Source organism: Sciurus carolinensis, chromosome 15, assembly GCF_902686445.1.
Source record: "Sciurus carolinensis chromosome 15, mSciCar1.2, whole genome shotgun sequence".
NCBI classification, from domain to species: Eukaryota; Metazoa; Chordata; class Mammalia; order Rodentia; family Sciuridae; genus Sciurus; species Sciurus carolinensis.
Window position 1 is genome coordinate 34,549,613 of NC_062227.1, and position 26,118 is coordinate 34,575,730.

The 26,118-nt window shown below is 36.6% G+C and overlaps 1 protein-coding gene across 4 annotated transcripts in view; it reads right to left on the bottom strand.

The window, feature by feature from the left end:
- Window positions 1-26,118, bottom strand: part of Osbpl1a (oxysterol binding protein like 1A) — a 215,194-nt gene that overhangs the window by 163,816 nt on the left and 25,260 nt on the right. For all 4 annotated transcript variants that reach the window (XM_047526381.1, XM_047526379.1, XM_047526380.1 and 1 more), the window contains 3 exons: window positions 12,700-12,811; window positions 7,524-7,609; window positions 6,228-6,372 (listed from right to left, as the gene is read on the bottom strand). In XM_047526381.1, coding sequence (XP_047382337.1) covers window positions 6,228-6,372; window positions 7,524-7,609; window positions 12,700-12,811 — 343 coding nt within the window. The remainder of the gene's footprint in view (window positions 1-6,227; window positions 6,373-7,523; window positions 7,610-12,699; window positions 12,812-26,118) is intronic.

Consider the following 26,118-nt stretch of genomic DNA (forward strand, 5'->3'; position numbering starts at 1 on the left):
GGTCACTGTTTTGTATGCTGCTATTCCATTTTTTCCAACGCCACTTGTTGAAAAGTTTATCCTTTTCCACTAACTGCCTTAACACCTTTGTCAAAATTCATTGACCATATATGTGGATTGATCTATGTTATCTTTTTTTTTTTTTCCCCCTTTGGTGGTGCTGGAGATCGAACCCAGGGCCTTGTGCTTGCAAGGCAAGCACTCTACCAACTGAGCTATCTCCCCAGCCCCTGTTATCTATTTTTTATACCAATACCACACTGTCCTAAAATAAGATTGTAAATATCTCCTAAGTCCTTTCCATTTCCATATAGAAATTTATGATCAATTGTCAATTTGTATCAAAAAAGTATGCTGGGAGTTTATCAGGATTGCATTGAATCATTAGATCAAGTTGAAGACAACTCATACCTCAACAATGCTATATCTTCTGATTCCTGAAAATAACACACTTCCATTTATTTAAATATTCTTATATTTCTCTCACCAATTTTCTGTGCTTTTTCAAAGTATGAGTTTTATACATCTTTCATCAAGTTTCTTATTAAGTATTTAATAAAACTGTAATGCTATTATAAATAGTTTGTTTTTTTCAAGTTCAATTTCTGAGTAGAATTCAAAAAATATAATTGATCACAATAGCTAAGCTATGGAACCAATCTAGGTGCCTTTCAACAGATGAATCGTAAAGAAAATGTGATATGTGTACACAATGGAATATTACTCAGTCATAAAGAATGAAGCCAGGTGCAGTGGCACACGCCTGTAATCCCAGCAGCTTGGGAGGCTGAGGCAAGAGGATTATGAATTCAAAGCCAGACTTAGCAACTTAGCAAGACCTAATGAGACTCTCTCTCTAAATATTTTAAAAAGGGCTGGGAATGTGGCTCAGTGGTTAAGCACCACTGGGTTTAATCTCTGGTACCAAAAAAAAAGAAGAATGAAATTATGGCATTTGCCAGTAAATGGATAGAAATGAAGACTATCATGCTGAGTGAAATAAGCCAATCCAAAAAAACCAAAGGCTGAATATTCTGATATGTGGAAGCTAACACACAATAAGGGGTGCAAGGAGCAAGGAGAACAGAAGTTTATTGGATTAGACAAAGGAGAATGAAGGGCAAGAAGGCGGGTGGGAATAGGAAGGACAGTAGAATGACTCATACATAACTCTACTATGTTCAGATATGAACATACAACCAGTGTAACTCCACATTATGTTCAACCACAAGAATGGGATCCTAATTAGAATAAGTTACACTCCATGCTGGTATAATATGTCAAAATGCACTGTCATGTATACCTAAAAAGAACAACAACAAAAAAAGAAACTAAAACTATATATAATTGATTTTTTTACATTGAACTAGTTCACTATTAATATGGATGATCATGTCAATCTGTGAATAAAAACAATTTTACTTTTTCAATGAATTTAGTACTTTTCCTTTACACTTGTTAGGACTTCCAATGCTACAATATAGAAAATAGGAATGGGGATGGGATTAACTCCACTATGGCCAAAAGCAGAGCCTTTCAATGTTTCCAAGATTGTAATGTATATTATATCTTTAAAGTACATGGGATTTAATAATTAGTATGAAAAACAGACATCTACAATCTCCTCTTTCTAACCAGGAGCCTGCTGTTGCAGCATTCTTTAACCACGCACTTCAAATGCTGCCCGTCGTCTGTCAAGCTCCCATACGTGCATGCTCTCATTTCTAAACTACCGGGTCTGCTCACCTACCCCGAGTCAATATCGATACCAAGATCTTGCTGAGAGATCTTATCCACCTCATGATTTTCATTAACTCTTTGTATTAATAATTCCCCAATATTTTTCTCCCCTCAGATTTTTCCACTAACCTCAAACTTCTATTTCCAAATGTCTCACCTGATTTGTATAACAGATATTTCAAATTTCAAAGGTAGTGCTAAGCTACTACCTTCCCTTCCTCAATAACGAAAGGCTTTTTCCAGGTGCTCAAGTCAACACTATCATCCTTAACCACTTTACATCCAAACCATGGGAAATCCCTGAGATCCCTACTTTAAAAATGTGTTGAAACTGGGTAGACACTTCACAGAGGAAGATATACAGGTGATCAACAAATATATAAATAAATGCTCATCATCTCTAGTAATTAGATAAATGCAAATTAAAACCACTCTAAGATTTCATCTAACTCCAATGAGAATGGCTATTATTAAGAACACAAGCAATAATAAGTGTTGGGTGGATGAGGGGAAAAAGGCACACTCAAACATTGCTGGTGGAGTTACAAATTGGGACAGTCACTCTGGAAAGCAGTATGGTGATTCCTCAAAAAACTTGGAATGGACCCACCATTTGACCCAGCTATCCCACTCCTGGATTTATACCCAAAGGACTTAAAATCAGCATATGACAGTGATGCAGCCATATCAATATTCATAGCTGCTCAATTCACATAGCTAGATTGTGGAAACCAACCTAGATACCCTTCAATTGATGAATGAACAAAGAAACTGCGGTATATATACACAGTAGAATATTACTCAGTCATAAAGAAGAATAAAATTATGGCAGTTGCTGGTAAATGGATGGAGTCGGAGAATATCATGCTAAGTAAAATAAGCCAAGCCCAGATAAGTGAATGATGATACAAAGGGGGGGATGTGCTGAAGTAGGGGGCAAGAGAAGAATGGAGGAACTTAGGATAGTGTAGAAGAAAATGGGGCAGGAGGGGGTGAGGGAAGGAAAGATAGAAGACAGACAGTATTACCCTATGTACATGTATGATTACCTGAATAGTGTGAATCTACATTGTGTACAAACCACAGAAATGAAAAGTTGTATCCCATTTGTATACAATGAATCAAAATGCAGTCTGTAAAAATAAAAATTTTTAAATGTATTGAGAACCTAACCACCCTGACCACTGCGCCACCTTCACTGCCACCATCCTGCTCAGGTCAACACCACCTCCCACCTGGATCATTCCAACAGCCTCTCAGTGCCCCTCCTCCTCTGTCCCTGCCCTCCTGCAGTCTAGTCTACTTAGGGCTAGAGAGACGGCACTTTGTAACTCCTGTCAGATTGAGTCACTGCTGGATCCTAAATGCTCCATCTTCCCATCCTGCATGGGCATAAGTGCCCTGAACACAGGGACTTGCCCGTGCCGCCCTCCTCACTGCTCCAGGGTCCTCGTATTTGGAATACTGTCCAGCACACCAACACTGTCCATATTTGTTGGATGAATGAAAGTCTTAATTACCATAGGTTCATAATTAGCCCTTGTATCCAGCAGAGAAAGACCCCAGGTTCTCTTCCCCCTTAACATTTTAAGCCTTTGACTTTCCCATATAAATTTAGAATTGCTTTAAATTCATAAATTAATTTTGGGAGAACCACTAACATTTTAATGTTGAGCTCCTTTCCACCAAAAACATGGTAGGTCTATTTTTTTAGATGTTCTTTTATGTTGTGTTTATAATTTCTTCCATAAAAAAACTAAGCATATTTTATCAAATATATACCCAACTTTTGTTTTTTGCTATTACTATAAATGTTCTTTTTTAAATTATATTTTCTGCCACAATTAAATCTTCAAGCTCTTTTTCTATTATATATTCCTCCTTAACTTTAAACATGCTTAAATTTCCCTTTGCCTTAAAAAAAAAAAAAAAAAAAAAAAAAAAAAAAAAAAAAAAAAAACCTTCATTTGAGGGTTGGGGATGTAGTTTAGTGATAGAGCATTTTCCTGGCATGTGTAAAGCCCCTGGGTTCCATCCCCAGCACCTCATGAAACAAAAAATACAAAATAAAATACAAAAAAATAAAAACAAAAACTCCACTTGGCTATGGAACCATCTGTTTTTAAATGGAAGTAAAGTAGCACTATCTCAGCTTCTTCTCTTCCTACTCAATACTTAAGCCCTAACTACCCTTAGTTTAACAACCACCCAGTGAAAACTGCTCTTTCAGAAATGACCAAGAGGCACTTCCTCAGAGTTTATCTTCTTCAGCCTGAGTTGAACATGAAACCAATAACATCCCGCCCCTTTACTCTGCAGTTTCTCTCTTATTTTGGCTAAGATGAAACTGATTTTTTCTCTCTTCTCCTGAGTATGTCCCCTTTTCCATCCTCCAATTTCTCTCATACCTTTATTCCAGGAAGAACCTGTGTCTATTTCAGGGATATACAGAGAGCCTCTTGGGGGAAGCAGAGTTTCAGGCAGCTCTTGAAGTGAGAATAGGGTTTACCAGATGGACAAGCAGAAAAGAAGCATTTTTTTTCTAGCACGAAGAATAGCATATGCAAGCTGCGCAGTGGTAGACACCTGTAATTCTAGCAATTCAGGAGGCTGAGGCAGGAGGACCACAAGTTTGAGGCCAGCCTAACCAATTTAGCGAGACCCTGTTTCAAAAAAAAAAAGGGGGCTGGAGATGTAGCTCAGTGTCCAAACATTAAAAAAAAAAAAAAAAAAAAAAGATGCAATGTGAGGAGTGAGGACAGCATAGTTAACTGCGGAGCCTTGAATAGTTTGGTAGGTTCAGAGTTATACTGTCCAATATGGTAGATGCAAATCACTTGTAGTTAATAGGTACCTGAAAAGTGGCTAGTCTAAACTGAGGTGTGCTCGAAGAGACCTTCCAAATTAAGAAGTCAGATGGCTGCCATTTCAAGGCTTGCCACTATATAAGTCTGACCTGTATGTAGCAGCATCTAATTCTTCTCCTTTTATGTACTCTTGGATGTGCCAATCTGGAGATAACCCCTAAACTCAACTTATATTTTCCCCTTCATGTTTTTCTCATCATCTTTTCTCTGCCCTTTCCAAATTTCTTATAAGGAATCAAAATCTTAATAAAGGTATTATGTTTACAGAATAAAAGAAAAACATAAGGATATGGCCTTTTGTTAGATATACAAACTGAAGCATTTAGGCATGAATATTTTTTAAAATCATACTAGAATTTCAGAGTCTATATCAAATACCTACTCCTTCATGAAATAATTTCTTACTCCAAACCTTCAACAAACACACAGCCCTTAGAACATATTAAACCAGTCAGTAAAATATCATCCCTGCCCTAATGAGGTTAGTTTTAAGGCAGACAAATTCACAAGTTAACTATTAGTATGAAACACAATTTTAGCTCTGATGGAGGTGATCATAAGGTCCTTCCTATAGGAGCAGTGACAAGTCCTAATACAGGCTGGTGGTAGCAGAGGGAAGGATCCTAAAGTGACATAAAAGGTCCCCATGGGATGTTTCCCTTTTAATTACCCAAGATATCTCTGGCATCTTCTTTCTGGTTATCCAATTCTGTCACTGAAGCAGTCATGTATGTACCCTACATTCCCAACATCTGTAGATTTCGTATTTGCAAACTTGCCCATGGCTAAAATTTATATGTAACCCCAAAATTAATACCTGAGGTGATTTCTTGGTTATTCATGTACATTATCAGAGTGGTAAAAAAAATTTGAGTTGCCTGACACTCACTTTCACAACTTATTCTACAAGTTGAGCTAGAACAAGGTGACACTTGTTTTCAGCTCTCATAAGGAACAAGTGCCCCTGTTATGGTCTGTATTCAGAGTCACATTTTTGTGTTTTTGTTGGCAACTTTGATGTTTTAAATGGCCCCAGAGCATGGTGCTGAAATGCTGCCTCGTGTTCCTAAGTGCAAGCCAGAGATGTGTCTTCCACAGAAAGCACAACTTAGAGAAACTTCATTAAGGCATAGTTATGATCCCATTGGTCATGATTTGAGTACTAATGAATCAACAATATATATTAAATGAAGTATTTTTAAACAGACAAAAGGTTATAGATCAGTGGGTGAAAATGTGATGAGAGGCTCCCAAGAACCTCCTGAACTTCTCCTGGCAACAAGGGTTCAGAATTCAATAATTCAGTGTTGGTGGCAGTGTTATGGAGCCTAAGTACCACAAACAACTAGAATCAACTGTACTTACCTTTCCCTCGAGGGTCAGATCTATCTTAGTCATCACTGGTGCCTCCTTTGGCACACATAAGCACTACCAAAGAGTTTAAGTCTTAACTGAAAAGAAAATTAATGTTTATTTTTTCTTTTGTGAATGCCTTGACTTCAAAAGGAGAGATCATATGGTTTAACAAAGGCTGAATACTAAAACAAAATAATCTTATATTATGTTGACTCATCTTACGGCTTTAGAATGACCAACAATGGCTTTCATCAATATGCTTACCATTTTTGTTCTTCAGATTAGGATCTGCTCCACTTTTTAGAAGTTTTAAGGCACACTGCTTGTGGGCCCGGTAGGCTGCACAATGCAACGGTGTGTTTCCTAACTGATCCGAACAATTGACATCAGGAGGATTAGGCCTGTTGAGCTAACAATGAAAGAAATGCAATGCAGAATTATACATCAAAAACAGACTTTCTCCCATAACCCATGGAAAGTGTTTCAAGCAAAGCCTGGGGAACAGTGGGGCTTGTTGGCATTTAGACAATCCATGGCTTCTTGCTCACTAAACCAGCCAATCCTACCACTCCTGTGCTTGTCCCACAGATGCCACAAGATGGCAGGTCTGTGTCCAGTTTCCACATGCCCCAAATGACAAGACACTACACTATGCCAGTGCCACCCTGTCCACCCCTGACATTCAGATTTCACCAAGTGTGCTTACTCCTACCAGTCTTGCATTTCACACTCGTGACAGCAAAGCTACGAATCAGGCTACCATGAACAGTCCCTGAGAAGAGTTAAAACCATAGATGTTAAATGTGTAAATGTCAAGGTTCTACTGAATTTGTTGTTCCCACCTTACTGTTTTAGAAACTTCTTTATATAGTCTCCATTTCACAAAATTTAAAAAATGTTTCAGGCACTATACTTAGAAACTAAAGAAGTCGTTTCAAATAAAGCTGAAATAACTTTAAAGCAAATGGCAATGCTTCAGTCTTGAATTCAGAACAAATTTAGAGTTTCATGTTTAATGAGACTATGCAGGAAATGGAAGCTGGAAAGTAGGTCTCCTAGGAGGAAAAAAGCATGCAAAGCTTTCAATCTGCACTAACATGATATAATATTCTGAAATACCATCCCTTTTTTCTGTGTTCTAGAAGGACAGCATTCCTTTCAGAAACTACCGCTCATCAAAATTAGAAAAAAAAATTATTTCTTTATAGGGTCCTACCTATATTTGTTTCAATTTTAAATTGGTTTAATCCTAAACTGGTTTAATCCAAGACAAATTTAAGTTATCCTTATAGTAACTATTTTCTATGAAAAGATTAGATTTTTATCCATCAGGTTTTCAGTAGGGGATGGGAGTGTAAGTCAGAAATTCAGAAAAAAAGAAAACACCATTTAAAAATGTGTCATGCTAAAACTATTACCATGCTCAGTGTTGTTAAACACTTAAGGACTTTTGTCCCATTATTATAATCTCTGGAACTTTCAGTCCTAGAGTTCATGAAATTATGAAATTTACATTAAGTATAAATTTCTTAAAGAAATGCTTTTTGCTTGTTGTATTACCAGAGCTGTGAGTTCTGCTGTTTTGCCTTCTCTTGCTGCTGCTAAAAGTAATTCTTCAAGTTTTCTTTGTTGTGTCCTTTCTACAGCTGCAAAAAGAAAACATGTATGATTCTATTACTAGTCAGCACCCTATTAGCAAATTCATTACAAATACATATAAAGAAAAATGTAATCATGGTGAAAAAATGTTTTGGACTGTAATTCAAATTCAGACTGGATTCTCATCATTTCAGATAAGTTCAATTTCCTTCAGGTTTGATAGAATTATGTTTTCAATTCAGAGGACTTTATTTTACTCACCATCATACTCAACACAATTATGAGTTACTTTTGCATAGTGAAATACTATTATGTATCTGCCTTGGAAAGGTAGATAAAGTATGTTCAGACCTTTTATGGGAAGAGAAAAATAATAAGAAATAGCATTGGTAGGAAGATGTACAAATCATATAAACATATGCACATAGGTTTTAATCTGCTTACATACTTCCATGCAATATAAAATTTACTCTATTTAATAAATGTCATAACACTTACTATGTGCCAATTGCTATTCAAAACACTTTAAAAAATATTAACTCACTATATCATCCTATCCACCCTGAGGCAGGTTTACTGTCCTAATTCTATAGACAAAGAAATACAACAATCAAGAGGTCAGGGAACTTGACCAAGTTCATGGTGAAGGAGCTGGGCTGTGAACCTAGGCAGGCTGGTTCCAAAGCCCATGCTCTTTTCAAATCATGTTTGCATGAAAAGAGCAACTGGCGATCTGATCTAAGAGTAGAATATATCCATAAGGTCTCATTGCTACTAGATTTGAATTGTTTTGACTTACAAAGAAGAAACAATTTCATACAAAGTTTAGTAATCCCATTTAACACACATGTACAATATCCTATGCAAAGCCTACAAGGGAGAATTATTCTCCTGGCAGTCTTCCTGGCTAAAGTTGAGTCATAGGCAGGGAAATAAGCTGGAGAACCAGACGTCTGGGAAACAGATGAACATTTATTAACAGTAATTACTACATGCTAATCCTTGATCTAGACACTATGCAAACCACTGCATTTCAACTACAGGGAACACAAACACAGAAGACAGGACTAGCAGAAACCAGTTAAGCTTTGTCTTAAGAAATGACTATACAACTCAAATCATCATCATCTATTCTCACATTTTCCTTCCATAGCCAGATTCTTTCTGTCTACATAGGCTTTTGGTGGCTTCTGTTACTAGAAACCATATCTTCCATCTTTCCTTTCACTATGAGCTCTTCAAAAGCAGTAATGCCCTAGTATATGCCTCCACTACTGCATTATCCTGACCTATAATTCCCTTAGTCACTGGATGGATCCCAGGGCCTCATGCCTGGAAGGCAAGCTTTCTATCCTTGAGCTACATCCCCAATCCTCTCTCAGAAGTCCATTAAGTTCAGCACCTGTTCTTATTACATATCCAGGCATTTACACAGTACCCAGCACAATACATATCAGTAGTCAAATAATGCTTAATAATGTATTTCATACTTCAGGGAACAGATATAAAGGATACCCTAATATCCTTTCTAGATTTTCTAGGTTCACAAATGAGGGCAAATAGAGAGTTGGAGTTGAAAACCCTACATACGTTCCTGGACACTTCCTGTCCTGTGTTTATTTGGAGCAAAGACTGCTGATCCAGCAAATAAAAAGCAAATATTCCAATGTTGGCTGATAGAGGTACCTAGAGTGCTGATAATATTTTGTTTCTTGATATGGATGCTGTTTACAAGGACATTTTCTATTTGTGGAAATAGTGAGCTGTGTATTATTGATGTATATTTTTCTGCATTTATTTTTATCTCAAATGTGTCTTAAAGGAAATACTCCAAATCCAAAAAGCATTACATTTTAAATTTAATAAGACACTAAACTCTTTCATTTCAATCAGAATCCACAGTTAGTTGCAATTTCAGAGATCATGAAGTCTACTTTTACTTAATAAGCATTTATATACCTTCACAAAGTGGGTTTGCTGTAGTACACATGAAATGCAGAATACCTGGGAAAGGTACTTTGATGCTGATGGAAAATCATGACTTCACTATCACCACAGAAATAATATGGACAAATATCATCAAGGAATGTTAAAACCACTGACTGAAAGTGTATTGGTAAATAAAATATATTACGTGGTCTCAACTTTTCTCTTAGTTTATTAGTTATAAAGGGAAAAATACACTCCTCCAGTGGACCGCCCAGTGATCAGAGTTAACATCACCAATAAGGGAACAAAGTGACATTCTGTGTCTCCTATGATGCAATGGTGAGGATACAACCTCACCTACACAATATTCCTGCCAAAAAAATGCATACCCTGAATCTGTTCATATGAAAAAGAAAAACCCAAATCGAGGAACATTCTACAAAGAATTCCACAATTGCCTTCCTCTTCTGAAAGACAGACCTTATGAAGGGGGAAAAAGAAAAGCTGCACAACTGTTTCAGATAAAAGATGACTAGAGAGATGTGACAAATGAAACATGGAACTCCTGATTAGATCCTAGGTTGGGTGGAAAATGCTACAAAGGACATTATTTAGATAACTGGCAAAATTTATATATAAGATGTATATAATATTGTTACAGGTTGAGTATCCCTTATCCAACATGTTTGGGATCAGAAGTGTTCCAAATCTGGGAGGTTTTTGACTTTAGAATATTTACACAGACGTCACTTATAAAGCAACACTAATTCGAAACTCCAAAATGGGAAATGCTCAAAGGTCCAAAACTTTTTGAGCATCATGGCACTCAAAAATTTTTGCATTTTTCAAGCAATTTCAATTTCAGATTAGGTATGCTCAACCTGTATATTACAGTTAAGTTCCCTGAAAGTGATCATTATAAAGTCAGCCCTCCATATCCATGGGTTCCACATCTGTGGATTTAACTAACCAGATTGAAAATAATAAAATATTTTGTATCTATATTGAACATGTTCAAAATTTTCTTGTAACTATTCCCTAAACAATATAGTATATATTTATATAGCATTTACACTGTATTAGGGATTATAAGTAACATAGAGGTAATTTAAACTACTTTGGAGGACTTGCATAGGTTATAAACAAATATGTTTCATGTAAGGGATATGAACATATGCAGATTTCGGTATACAGGGATGTCCTAGCATCAATCCCCTACAGATACCGAGGAAAGACTAAAATTACGTGATTATATAAGAAAATGTGCTTGTTCTTAAGAGATATCCTGAAGTATTAAAATGTCTGCAAATTACTCTCCAAATATTTAACAAAAAATAATAAAAGCAAATAACAACAAATATGTAAAAGAATAATCCAGGTATGGGAAAATAATCCACCAATTGATGAATCTAAATAAAGGATGTACAAATGTTCATTTTATTAATCTTGAAACATTCCCATAGGTTGGAGATTTTTTTAAAAAGCATTCCTATTTATTGCTGAACAAGTAGTAGTCTACCTCTCTCCCCAAATACCTCAAATCACAGGAAACTCACTACACTTTTCAAGGCAACTCACATAATTATGACAATACACTGGACCCAAACATAAACTCTCTAATACCACATCAAATGGGCCATCAACTGGCCGTGGTTCTGCCACAAATAACACCATCCTTTCCCAAATAACAGTTCTTCAGATTTTGAGTATGCTTTCACTGTGCCTACCCATGTCTATCTCTCGGGGGTAAAATATTTCCTGTCCCTTTGTACATTATCCTCTGATCTGGTTTCTGGACTATGTATGGTCTTCGTGGGTTGCTCAATGCACCTCTTGTAGTCTGTCAATGACTGTTTAATGCTGTATCCACAAATGGTATTATATTGGCTAAGGGGATCTCATTAGAATAGAATCACTCAATTAAGTCTCTACTTCTATTTCCCAGGATATGACCACATGAGCTGACAAATCAAATTACCTATAAAGTCAAATAAGCCCTTGTCCTTGCACAATATAAGTTTCAGAAGAGCCTTAGAGCATGTCTTTACAATTTCCCTTATTAAATGTCAACTTGTCAGGCTAACCTAACATTCCAGTCTGTCAGGAAAACCTCAGTTCTGGGTTTTCATCTTGATACATTAAAACAACAGGATGAGATCAAAGACAGTTACCTTATCCTCTCAATTAGTCTATAATGTATTAAAGGGCACAGACCACAACTAATACATTCTGCATGTCTCCAAATCACATGATACACTGCCTGTCAGAAGACAGTATGTGTTGGCTTCTTGTTCATCAACAATGGAAGAATTTGTTTTAATGCAGGAGTAAGTTAAGACACTGATCTAAAGATATCTGACAAGCAAAGTTGACCTGAAAGGAGAATAGTGAATACTTGAGACTAGGAAATGGGGGAGAAAAAAAGGATTGGACTTGATCAGTGAATGCTGTATGCACATAAGATAATATTGCACTGACCCATTAATACATACAGTGAATATATGTTAATAGGGGCTGGGGAGATAGCTCAGTTGGTAGAGTGTTTGCCTTGCAAGCACAAGGCCCTGGGTTCGATCCCCAGCACCACAAAAAAAAAAAAAATATATATATATATATATATGTGTTAATAAAAATTATTTTAAAATAAAGATGTTTAAACAGCAGATACTTTATAACTGCAGAACAAGCAAAGAGCTCAGTTCTGAAAGTCAATTGAAAAGTAGTAAAAAGTGGGATGCAGGATTTAACGCAGATAAAAACACTAATAATCGTTATACATCCATAAGGTCCTCAAGAAATCGAAGCCAGTCAGAGGCGTCTTCCCCAATATTAAATGGTTCCCCGTAGCCATGCTACTTAGTTTCTCTGTCTGGCACGGCACCTCTGTATTCCTTTATGATCCTATTTCACCAGCTTATCCACCACATTCTCTCATTTCTCTAATTTTCCACTTTTCATTTTGCTGGGTATTCAAAAGATAGATTTTTAAAACTTGCCATAAATTTGTATAAACTAAAAGTTTAAATGCCATGAGGGAATTCTCACATAGATAATTTTGTGTCTAAAAACTTCTCCCTAAATGACATTATCAGTACAGTATAGGCTTCTTGTCATCTATTTTGATATTTCAAAAGCCATTTTACCCACACTCTTGTTCTTGGCTACAATTAAGCTAAATGATGCTTATGTTAAGATCCATGATATTTACCTTCAAGCATGCTTCTGATTTCTTTGTCATGTGTAGCTTCTTTTGCTGTCTGTCCGCTCCCATTTACCACTGTAGCATCGGCATCGTACTCTAAGAGAAGCATTACCAACTCCTAAACAGAGAAATTGTTTTTGGCTATATTAAGCTAAGGTTTTATTACAGTCCTTTTCCAAATTATCAATTATTACAGAGTTTTTATTTTTAAAAAGTCCTGTGTAAGAATATTTATATCACATCAATTATGACAATATGTGATTCAAATAATTATAATAATAACTGATGATTGCCTAGAAGATTGCCAATCCACAATACATAGCTAACATCTACAAATAAGTTTTTAAATAAATTATCTGGCATTTTACCAAAATAATTCTTGTAATAAAACTAAATGTGTAAGTTTAAAAAGCCACTATTCAAATTAGAGTATAGTATACTCATTTATCATTCCTCTAAGGCCTGATGAGAAACAATAATTCCCCAACATACTAGATTTTTTTTAAAGTTAATTTTGATACACACAGAAAACAGAATATTCTCTGAAGTGATATAAATTAATGGAATGTACTACTACTGAAGGAATTGTTTATAATGAAGCAAACAATCCACTAAAGTCAATATTTAACAAATGACAGTATTATTCATGTTTACTTTCCATGGCTAATTGCTACTCTAGGAATTTCAAATGAACTGTTAATATATGTAAATTCAGTTATCACTGTGTCAGTTACATAACTTAAAACAGAATTGGAGGAGAAAAATGCAGATAATAATAGAAATCTGATATCTGCTTTCTTCAAGATATATAGTGTCATTACAATGCTTGCTTTTAAGTTCCAACTAAGTGCTATTCTAATTCCTAGAATGACAGTGGCTATAACACAGGAAGTGATATCTCATATTGTCACAGGAAATTTGATGGCCCAGAGTAAAGATAAAACTCCTATGTTATTTTAAAAAAACATTTTTATAGTAAAGTACTTAAAATAACATTAAAAAAAACAAACAAAATAAGGAAATAATATACTCATTTTCCTAGTCACTACACGACCACTGTAAACATGTTGCTATTTCTTTCTAATCATTTTTCTTTGCAGAAGTTTGAGTTTTTGTTGTTTTGTTCTTAAGAGATAGGATCTCACTATGCTGCCCATGACAGCCCTAAACTCCTGGGCTTGAAATCCTCTTGCTCAATCTTCCAAGTCTCTGGGACTATAGGAATGTATGACAGTACCATCTAAAACCCGAGATGTTTTAAACATAATTTCACCCATATGACATAGTTGTTTTATGTAATACACATATTTTCTAATATATATGTCCAGTATATAATATTTATAAACACATTTTTCATGGCTCAATATTATTCTATGTTATATAAAGTATCTGGGTTTTTTGTTTTTGTTGGTTTTTATTGCTTTGTTTTGTTTTGCAGTGTTGGAAATTTGAGCCCAGGGTCCTGTACATATTAAGTAAGCACTCTAATACTTAGCTATAACCCGAGACCTTTCCAGCCTACTTTTAAATGTGGTATTTAGGGGCTGGAGCTGTAACTCGGCCGTGCAGTGCTTGCCTACCATATGCGAGACCTATTTTTAGTTGCTCTGTGGATGTTTTGCTGCATAACTACTCTTAAATTTAAAGGAAGTTTAAGTTCAACAATGCTTTTCTATGCTCATATTAAAGATTAACCTGCCTTCTTTAACATCTGTACAGATACAAAATAATTTGTCATCTCCTTCCTCATCATCCCCCAAGATCTGGAATTCTTCATCAAGTCCTTAAGAGTCCCTGATGCTTTAAGTTCAACTCTGCCCTCACAGGGTATTCCTTTCATCCACTGAGAAAGCTGTTCTTTTCTGAACCTTTCAACTTCTGTCCACATTAATTATTTCACTTAACATACTTATGTACCTAACATTGTACAAGGTCCCACAGAGAGAACATTCCTAGATATCAAATACTGAAGGGAGACTGTGTGTGTGGCTCAGTAGTAGAGCACTTGCCTAGCATGTGAAAGGCTCTGGGTTCAATTTCCAGCACTTCGAGGGAAAAATAATTAAGTGACTTGAGAAAGAGAAAGCTCTGACAAAATTGGTATGCCTGTATAGAATGAAACTGAGATAAGAAAAAGTTAGTAAAATAACAGATAAAGCAATCTAGGTGGGGGGAAAAAGGTATATTCCCAAGTGCCAACAGTAGAAAGAAGGATTAAGAGTGAAAACTATTTCAAAGACCAAATGAAATATTGCACAGGTAGCCCATGTGGAGGAAGATAAGCCCCATGTTAGATATGTGAAATTTCAGCTACCCGAGGGGCAGCTTACACCACCAACATGCAGCTGAACAGAGGGTCTGGATACCCACAGGGAAGTGTGAGGTAAAATTACGGATTTCCAAATAATCCCCTAGGAACTAAAAAAACGAAGCCATAAGAATAGATTGGTTTATTGGGTAAAGTTTCCAGAGAAAAGAAAAGGATGTTAAAAAAAAATCAGAACAACACATGAAGCATTAAGGAAAAGAAGAAGAAGAAGAATAAAAAAAGAATCATAAGAATCATAATAAAAGCAGCCAGAGAAGCAGAAACTTCAGAGCCTCCTCTTAAAGAATGATCAGAGGATTGGGGACATAGTGCAGTTAGTAGAGTACAGAATGTTAGACTGCAGCTGAAGAAAACAGAAGCCCTTAAGTTAGTGAACCAATGACGATCCTTCCCCCAAAACTCCAGTTAACTGGAGCAGCCAAGAACCAGACCACAAAAGAAGGGAGTGTAGACACATTTTAATAACTTTTTTTAAAAAATAAGAGCTAATTGTATAAATGTATCAAAATAGATTCTACTGTCATATATAACTAAAAAGAACAAAACAACAACAACAACAAACCAGAGTTAAAACAAGCTCCTGCTCAGAGAAGGCTTCCTTGCCCGCTCTATGTAGAGTAGCATTCAGCCACCCACTAACTCTCTTCCCTCTGCTTGATTTATTTACTTTCCTAGTATTTCCAGTGTCCTGGACTTGGTTTCTGTTTCCCCTTTAGGGAAGGACAGGATTTATTCTGTTCTGTTCACTGCTGTACCCCTGTACCTGGAACACTAGCTATTTAATTTTGAATATTTATTTCCAAATAAAGATGTTCTGCTTAAAATATTCCTGGCATGACAGCAGTTTGGATTTTTTTTTTTTTTTTTTTTTTTTTTTTGTGCTGGGGATTGAACTCAGGGCCTTGTGCATGCAAGGCAAGCACTCTACCGACTAAGCTGTGTCCCCAGCCCGGTAATGACAGCATTTTGACCAACTTGTCAAAGAAGTCATCAGAGGAACAAAATTTTAGCTGTGACCATGATACTATTTTTTCTTTTTTCCCCTAGTGGCTGGAACTGGTACACAAAAGAGGTTAAAGAAAAGTTAACACAACCATGAATCATTGCCCTAACCCTACTCTCTGCTCAGTAAACTGTTGGTCATTCCTTTACTGCACCATTCTATTCCAGTTATCACACAATTCATCTCAGGTGAAACATAGCAAAATCCCCATACCCATATGGCTTTTAAGCAACTTTATGAAGACAGAATTCACGTAGCATAAATTCTACCCAGTTGAAGTATAAAATACTATGGTTTTTTTGTATATTCAGAGTTATGCAACAATCACTACTGTATAATTTTAGAACATGTTCATCACTGAAAAGAAACCCCATATCCATTAACACTCACTCCCTATTCCCTCTTTCCCCAGGTCCCCTGGCGACCTACTAATCAACTTTTAGTCTCTATGGATTTGCCCATTATGGACATTCTGATGAAGGAATCATACAATTCATGGCCTTGTGTGTCTGGCTTCTTTCACCCAGCACAATGTCAAGGTTCATCTATGTCTTGGCACGTATCAGTACTTCATTTTTTTGTATTACTAAACTACTCATAGCATGACTATAACAAATCTTGTTTGTTCATTAATGAACATTTGGATTTATTTTCTGATTATTATTAATACTGCTGCTATGAACATTCCTGTGTTGATTTTTAAACACCTTTTCCCTATAAAATTAATTTTAAGAGAAATTCAACATGAAAAGTTTTACTTCTTATAAAATAATTTCTTAATATAGGCTTCAGATTTCAAAGTTAGAAAGAATAAATAATTTCTACAAATTGAGCTTAAGAACTTTTGAGATTGTAAGGAAAGATTCAAGAAAACTAGATTAGTTTTACCTTTAACACAATTCTAAGAAAAATATCAGAAAATCTTCTTGGGGTTTATGTTGATATACTGTAATAAAGGGGCAGAAAATGTTTTTAAAAATTTTAAACATTTAAACATATAGCTACCAAAATGGTTATTTAAAAAAAAAAACTGACTACTTAAAAGGAGTAAGCTTTAATTAGCCAATTCTCAAACTCTGGAAAATAAAATATTCCTTGAAATACAAATTTCTCATGAAAAATATCAACATAAGTACATCTACTTTAAAAATTATAATTTATTTTCTGAGAAAAATCAAAGTCATGATCCAACTTAAGAACAGGTTGAGGGCTGGGGAGCTAGCTCAGCTGGTAGAGTGCTTGCCTTGCAAGCACAAGGCCCTGAGTTCAATCCCCAGTACCACAAAGAAAAAAAAAAAAAAAAAAAAAAAAGGTTGAAAACTTAAAACAATTATTTCTAAGCAAGTGGAATACAGAATATCCAAGATTTAGTTAACATTTTCAATGTACCAGAACTAGCCTGAGGCAGGAGGATTCCAAGTTCAGCCTCAGGAACTTAGCAAGGCCCTAAGCAACTCAGTGAGGCCCTATCTGTAATAAAATACAAAAGACAGGGCCTCGAGATGTGACTCAGTGGTTATGTGCCCCTGGGTTCAATTCTCAGTACAAAAAAAAAAAACAACAACAAAAACAAACTTTTACTAACTCAAATCTTCACAAAAAAATCTTATGGGGTACTCACTATTATTAACACCTCTTTTTAAAGGTACAGAACCTGAAGCAAAAAAGTAAATGTGTCACAATATTAATATATATCAAAATACAGCAAGTACAAAAGTATACCACAACCTACTACACAAATTCAAAGTTCACCCTGCAATGAATCCCAACAGTAAACAAGTCCTACTCAAGCCCACAGAACTTCTATGAGTTTTGAAAAATGTCATTCAAACGTTAGATTTGAGATACAACTAGTATAAAAGGCAAATATCAAAACAAAGAAAAAAACAGGAACTTGCAGGATACAGATGTTAAAAGAACTATAACATCCTCAGAGAAATGAGATGTTTCTTCAATAACCAAGAATTGAATGCAATGAAAAAGGAACACTCAAAAAAAATCTAATTCTTGAGAAATGACACTGTCAAATTATATAGTTAAGTTGTGTACATGTACAAATATGTAACAATAAATCCCACTGTTGTGTATAATTATAACACACCAATAAAAAACATGGGAAAATATTTTAAATTCTTAAAAATTAAAAATGGCAAAAATAGAGGGCTGTGGTTGTATCTCAGTGATAGAGCGCTTGCCTAGCACATGTGAGGCACTGGGTTCAATCCTCAACACCACATAAACATAAATAAATAACATGAAGGTATTTTTAAAAATGGCAAAAATAAAAATGCAATGGAAAGATTAGAAGATAAATTCAAACATACCTTCTCAAAACCAGGGGGAAATCTAAGAGGAAATAAGGAGGGAAAAGGGAAAAGCAGAGGATTATTCCTGAAGGTTTACTATTTGCCCAAGTAGAGTTCCATAGAGAGAAAATTGAATAAATTTTTAAACAGAAGAAAATATTCCAAAGGTAAGGGAAGCAACAAGTTTCTAGATTGAGGTGATGGAATCCTAGAAGGGACCCCCTGAGCCCCACCCCTGGCACCTGCCCTGTATAATCCTCAAGACTGGGAACATGATGGATTTTACTTCTATAAATAGGTCATGTACCTGGCACAAGTGACTTTCATGAAGACTGTCCTGGACAGAGAGAACCTATTCAAGTGAGCCCTCAAAAAGAACTGGAAACTTCCTGGCAAAGAATGGACGTGTGTAATACCCCACGGAGCAAAGACCTGAAGGTGGCCTGTGTAAGTTGACAACAACTCCTAGCCAACAGGGACTTCAGTCCTGCAACTGCAGTGACTCCTCCAACAACCTAAATGTGCTTCCAAGTGGTTCCCAAGCCCCAGAAGAGAGCACAGTCCAGTTGACACCTTGAATTCAGTCTTAAGAGAAGCTGAACAGAGAATCTAGAGAATCTAACCAGGTTGTGCACAGAATTCTGACCTCCAGAACTGTGAAATAATAAGAGAGTGTTGACTTAAGCCTGTAAGTCTTAATAATGTATTATTTAACAACAGAATACTAATACAGATTTTAAATTCTAAAGGTAAATACAGTAAAATTGTAGGACATTAACAGCAAGGACAGATCTTATCTCACCCCTAACTGCACTTGCCCCTGGGCATAAGGGTGCCTAGAATATTAGGCTAATTCTAGCTCGTGGGCTAAGGAACTTTTAGCCCTCTGTCAAGTAACATCAACTTCAAGGAATCTTCTACCAGAGGTAGTTGAGTATATATATTCTTTGTCTACCCTCCGCCTTTTTTTTTTTTTTTTTTTTTTTTTTTTTGGCCTCCTCTAGCCTGATTCCTGGAATTGAGAGCCTCTCACACACTGGATAATATAGTCAAAGTCACACATAGTAGAACAAGATAAAAGAATCTTGAGTATTTGCCACCTGCCCTAGACTACCTACCTGAACTTTTACTTGAGAGAAAAACAGATTAAGTCACTAATATTTTATGTTCTCTGTCATTGTAATTTCAGCTGAAATACTTCCAATGATTAAACAGCAATCTGGTAACACACACAGGACCAGAAATTAGAACAGTTCTAGACTTCTCCACAACACTGAAAGCTAGAAAACTGACACAATGCCTTTAAAATTCTGAAGGAAAGTGATTTCTAACAGAAATCTCCACACTGACAAACTATCACTCAAACACACAGGTAACAGGTATTTTAGACATATGAATTCTCAAGAAGAGTTTATGTCCCAGGCAACCTTTTCCAGGAAACTCCTAAAGACTGCCTGAGAAAGAAACGAGACACAGGCAATCTGACACAGGGCAGTAGTGAAGAGGACTCCCAGAATGACCGGAAATTAAAGTTCCAGAATGACAACCATGTGCACGGCTCTGTAGTCCAGGTGAGAGCAAGAGCACACAGGGAAGCCGAGTGTGCTGGTGCACACAGAATCTCAGCTACTTGGGAGGCGGAGGAAGGAGGATCACAAGTTCAAGGCCAGCCTGGACAACTTAGAGAGACCTGATCTCAAAATTTTAAAAAAGGGCCGGGGATGTAGCTCAGTGGCAGAATGCTTGCTTAATATATGCAAGCCCCTGAGCTCAACCCCCAAGTACCCTGCATGTGCACATGCACACATACACAAAAAGGGACACAAGGAACCAGGAGAGCAGCTGTTCGAAGAAGTGATCATTATATGACACATATATGTTTTACACACACACACACACACACACACACACACATCTGTAAAAAGAACTTTGGAGTTCTTACAAAGAGTTTAATGATTATATAATCAGAAAAGGTAACTAGTGAAATCCAATATAAATATTAAATTCAGAAAAAAATAGAAAACAAATAGAACATTATGTAGCTTAAACTAGCATAGTCATAAATAATGTAAACTCAATATTTACTTAACCAAAACCTAGTAACTGAATCAGAGAATGAGAAAATGAGAAATGGTGAAGTAGTTTGAGCAGGGATTAAAGAAAGGAGAAACAACAATGAGAACAAAATGCTTATCTGCCACAGATAAAGCAATAGAAAAAGAAAATCAAGAATCAGTGACAAGGCTAGAGATGTGGCTCAGCACTGGAAAAAAAATGGTGACATAAGTTTGTTACTTATAAACATGGAAGTTAAAAAAAAAAAAAAACCTAAAATTATTAAAAGTGATTGCCTCAGAAAAGTGAGAACCTGAGTGGGAAGTCATGGGGCAAGGGTTATAGGCTTTTCATTTCAAAGTTTTTAATATCTGACCCTCTAAATTGAATACACAAGCATGTACACAGAGATTTTTCTAAGAGACAACTCTCAAAGTCTTAAATACGAAACATTTAAAAATATTAACCGCTAGGTGCAAGGCCCAGGAACACGATCAACTTAACTATACACTTAATTAATAATGTCTATGAAGTTACCACAAGAAAAGACTGTATCCCAATTAAGAGTATGGAGGAGCTGGGGATATAGCTCAGTTGGTAGAGTGCTTGCCTCACATGCACAAGGCCCTGGGTTCAATCCCCAGCACCAAAAAAAAAAAAAAAAAAAAAAAAAGAGTATGGAGAACCTAGAGAATGGAGAAAATCTTTGCTAGCTACTCTTCTAACAGAATATATACAGTTCCAAAAACTTAACACCAAAATAACAATAACCCAACCAATAAATAGGTAGATGAACTAAGGAGATGCTTCTCAAAAGTAGTACAAATGACCAATACAAACATGAAAAAATGTTCAACATCTGTAGCAATCAGGGAAATGCAAATCAAAACTAGGCATGATGGTGCACACTTGTATCCTAGCCACTCGGGAGGCTGACACAGGAGGATTACAAATTCGAGGCCAGTCTCAGCAACTTAGCAAGACCTGGTCTCAAAACAGGACTGGGAATGTAGCTCAGTGACAAAGCAATCCTGGGTTCAATCCCCAGTACAATTAAAAAAAAGAATACAAACAATAATAAATTCTGCAGATGATGTGGGGGAAATGTACACTTTTACACTGTTATTGAGATTATAAATTAGTACGACCATTATGGAAATCAGTATGAAGTTTCCTCAAAAGACTAGGAATTGACCCAACTATACCACTCCTCAGTATTTATCCTGAAGAATTAAAATTAGCATACTACAGCAAAACATGCAGCCCATGTTTATAGCAGCCCAGTTCACAACAGCCAAATTATGAACCAATGTAGGTGTCCATCAATGGATAATGGAAATGTGGTATATATACACAATGGAGTTTAATTCAACCACTAAGAAAGATGAAATTATGTCATTTGCTGGTAAATGAACGGAACTGGAGAACATCACGTTAAGTGAAATAAACCAAACTCAGAAAGTCAAGAGTCATGTTTTCTCTCATCTGTGAAAGGTAGGGGGAAAAAATGGGGAAAAAACTGGGGAGGATCTCATGAAAATAGAAGGGACACCAGTAGAATTGAGGAAGAGGGTGGGGTGAGGCAGGGAGGAAGGGAAGGAAAGAGGAAACAATGGGGAATGAAATTGAACAAATTATACTGATATCTTGTTACAGATAGAAATATGTAACAATGAATTCCACTATTACACATAATTATAATGCACCAATAAAAAGGAAAACAACAGAACTTCCAGATTCCACCTAGGATTTAGAAAACTGGAAAGAACATCAACTCTAAAAACAAGAAAAATGGATAATGTAAAATATTACAATTCTTTTTAAAAAATAATTCAGTAAGGTGATCCATAGTGCTTGTACTGCCTCAAGATATAAAATTGCAGGGCAAATATTCTAACATACATTCCTTCTTCAGGAAATCAAAGAGAAAAATGACACTAAGTGATCCATGTTAGCTACCCAAAGATTGGCTTGCAAAGACTTTAACCTTATCCCCTGCAAACTCTTATTTTTTATAAAATATTATAATTCTTGAGACCACGAGAGTACTGAGATTTCAGAAAACCAAGTAGGCTGAAAGCTAAGCAAAGTTCTTCCAGGAGAGCTCACCTGTGGCAGGTCTGGGGGAGTGAGTCCAGCCTCAGACAAGGAGATACAAAACGCTGTGAAAAAGGATGATCAAAGTATTATCTGCTACCATTTGCTCATTTGATTTTGCCTTAGGAAAGCCACACTATTAACCCTTCCATAACTCTCAATGCTCCCAACCTTCCTCCTCCATACCTGCTGCTCATTATTACTGCATCTACCTGCCTTCTCATGGTTAGGTGCTATCTTCTGACCACGACTGTTTTGGAACCCTGATACCAGCCCTCACTATGATCAGTGAACTCCAGTCAGCTGAGGTATCTATCTCACAGCAGCCCCAGACACAAAGGGCAGTCACTGATGAGATTCTCGGTAGTGTTGGTGCCTTCTCTACCCACTATCTCTGCTGCTTTGGTAAGTGACATATCCACTAGACTGTTCTGGGGCACATAATGACCTGGCATGTTTTCTGGTCTTACATACTGCATCTAATTGCATGCTCTCTGCTTTAAAACTGTTCTGCCATGGTAATTCTTGCATGTTGACATTCTTCACAGGAGTCATTACTTTTTCTACCCTGCTAGAAACCATTCCTGTATAACTCAATTATACCATCAGAATAAATTAATATGAATATTTGAAAGCTGAAAATAGTTGCCCCAATAAAAATTATGATACTTAATTCAGTTTCTGGACCTAAATTAACTTTAAAATGAGAACTTTTTACTGAAGGAAATACCCAATCTGTAATATTAAAGAAAACATTACACACTGTTCCCAGGCTACTCCCAAAAGGACCAAAGGTCATGTACTTGAGTAACTGATGCTGGGGAAAGGGTGACACTCAGACATTTCTGGTGACATTATTGCCAAGAGACCAGAAGTATCATGAGGCCCCTTTGTTGAAGGCAAGATAATAGATGGCACCCCACTTCAGGTCTTACACTGCATGTACCAGAACCAAAAACACACCCAGTGGTCATTGCTGCAGTCCCTGAACACAACACTGGAGTTATGTCTTAGATGTTGACACACCCTAAAATTGCTTCATTGGTCTACAGCCAAAGAGAAGACTTTAAAACTATCCTCCTCATAAAAGGTTGGCAAGGTGGTACAGCTGTAATCCCAGAAACTCAGGAGGGTAATATAGGAGGATTTCAAGTTCAAAGCCAGTCTCAGAAACTTAGCAAGACCCTATCTCAAAATAAAGAGGGCTGGGGATATAGTTCAGTGATAGAGCACGCCTAGCTTCAAACCCCAGCACCATAAAAAACTAACATTCTCTCAAACACTGTCCAAGAGAAATCAAAATCAATAACCTGTGGGGTTGAATGGCAAAAATTAGTGCCACCCTTAAAAGCCTAGAAGAATGGGATGGTGACATTTCCAATCATATTTCCATTTAATTCACCTGTTTGCCATTGAAAAAGCAGAGGGAAGGTGGAAGATGACAGGGGGATTTCACGTAAACTCAACCAAATTGTACAACCTCAATTATAGACATTCATACCAAATGTGGTATCTTTAATAGAGAAGGTTAATACTACCTTAAGTACACAGCATACATCAACTAGTACATCAAACATTCTTTTTTATTTCTATCAGAAATATCAAGAATAGTTTACATTCACATGAATAGCAGTATACACTTACAGTTTTGCCTCATTCTATCTGGGCATCCACTTAATTAATGACATCATGCCAATAAAATTAGATGAGCAAGAAAAGGCTAGAATGTTGAAAGTCTTGCTGAGACACACAATGCAGAGGTAAATCTTAGGAAGAATTTGGAGTTTCTCTTATGTCAATAAATTTTTAGGAGTTAAGTGAAAATAGCTGGGGATGTGATGGAGTGCTTACCTAACATGCACAAGGCCCTGGATTTGATCCCAGTACCCCAAAAAACAATATTATACCTTGCACTTCCCTTAAATGAAAAGGGAGTACTGTGGCTTCGCCAGGTTCTAGGACAGCATATTCTATACACAGAGATTATGCTCTAGGATGCACCAAAGGCTGCCTAGACACTGGGCTTGTTGTCAAAGGACCATAAGGCAAAAAAAAAAAAAAAAAAAAAAGTCACCATATTAGCAGAGGTAATTGGACCTGGTTTTCAGAAGGAAGTAGGGTTGAACACAAAGGGAACGTGGAGGAACTTTTACATGCTGATGACATGCTTAGGTGTCTCCTTTTATTCTCTTGTCCAATTTTGCCAGTAAATGAACAAGTGCAGTTTCCCAATCTTAAAAGGGCCTAATAACCAAGAGGCTCAGAATTTCAGGGATGAGGGTCTGGGTCACACCACCAGGAAAGCCACAAAGACCAAAAGGTAAGCCAGCAAGGTTTAAGGAGAATTGAGAATGGATAGTAGAGCAGGGAGAAAATAATTCATCGGTGGCAATAGGAACTATAGGCCCCACTAGTGTTCTTCTAAGCATCCCCCAGAAGGACAGGCCAACTGGCATCCTGAAAGAGCTTCTCCCAGAAACATATAAAGAAGTCGATCTAAGTGGAATAAAGGGTGGGCTGTGACAGAAGCTGTGATATACTGCCAAGATCGCCCTTCAGGAATAAATACTTATTATTCCAAGTACTGGGAGTGGTCAGGAGGCAGTCTTTAGCCAGTTACCACTTCAGAGACTGTCACAGTTGAAGAGAGTCACCTTATGTAAGGTCACCCCTCCTTCCCAGGATAGCCCATATCCAGTGATTGACTGACCCAGGAATATAAAGGCCTGGGTCTCACTCCAAGTGGGGACAACTTCGTAGGTTGTCTCTTCTGCAGAGCTTTCAGCGCAGTGGGTGAGGTATACCTTGACACTGCCTTGCACTTGGCTCTAGTCTCTGCCCACTCTTGCACCCATCATAGGTGTGATCTAGCAGTACTTGACAGACCTGCTCCATATCTTTCTCCATCTCAGCTGACTTCTAGAGGACAAACGGCAATATTCCTATGTGTGTTTCAGGATAGCTGTCAATAAATGAAACACATGTCAAGTTGTTTGGTAGTACCTGACCCATAGTAGGTATCATAGGAAATTCTTATACAAATCTCCAGAATACACATGACTTCTGTAAGTTAGGTGAGAGAGAAGGAATTCCCGAGGCACAGGAAGCATTTGTTTTGGATACATTCTCAATCCCACTAAAAAAATAAATTTCAATACTACAATACAAATATTTACTATGTTGATTGTATTCCTATTTAAAACTGATTTTAAGAGCCATAAAAACTTCAGAATTCTAACTACACTGAAAAATAAAGCTAAAGAAAACATTCAAAAATTCTGGTACACTGAATTTTATTAGTGAACAGTAGAGGTCGCTAATGTACCAAGAAATGTCCTCAGTTCCCTCATAAAATTTGGGGAGCTATATTTTAAACAATCCAGAGGATAAGAATTTAAAATGCTTTGTAATAAACAAAATCCCCTTTCAACTCAATGATATAGTTATTAAATCAAAGAATCTCAAGATAATAAGATTACATTACCATAAGAAAATCTGATACCTTTCATAAGTACAGTCGAAGAGTAAACTTTTTGCATTTTTTTTTTCCCTTTTTGTGGTACAGGGAACTGAACTTAGGGCACTTTACCACTAAGCTACATAACCCAGCTCCTTCTCTTTATTTTGAAACAGTG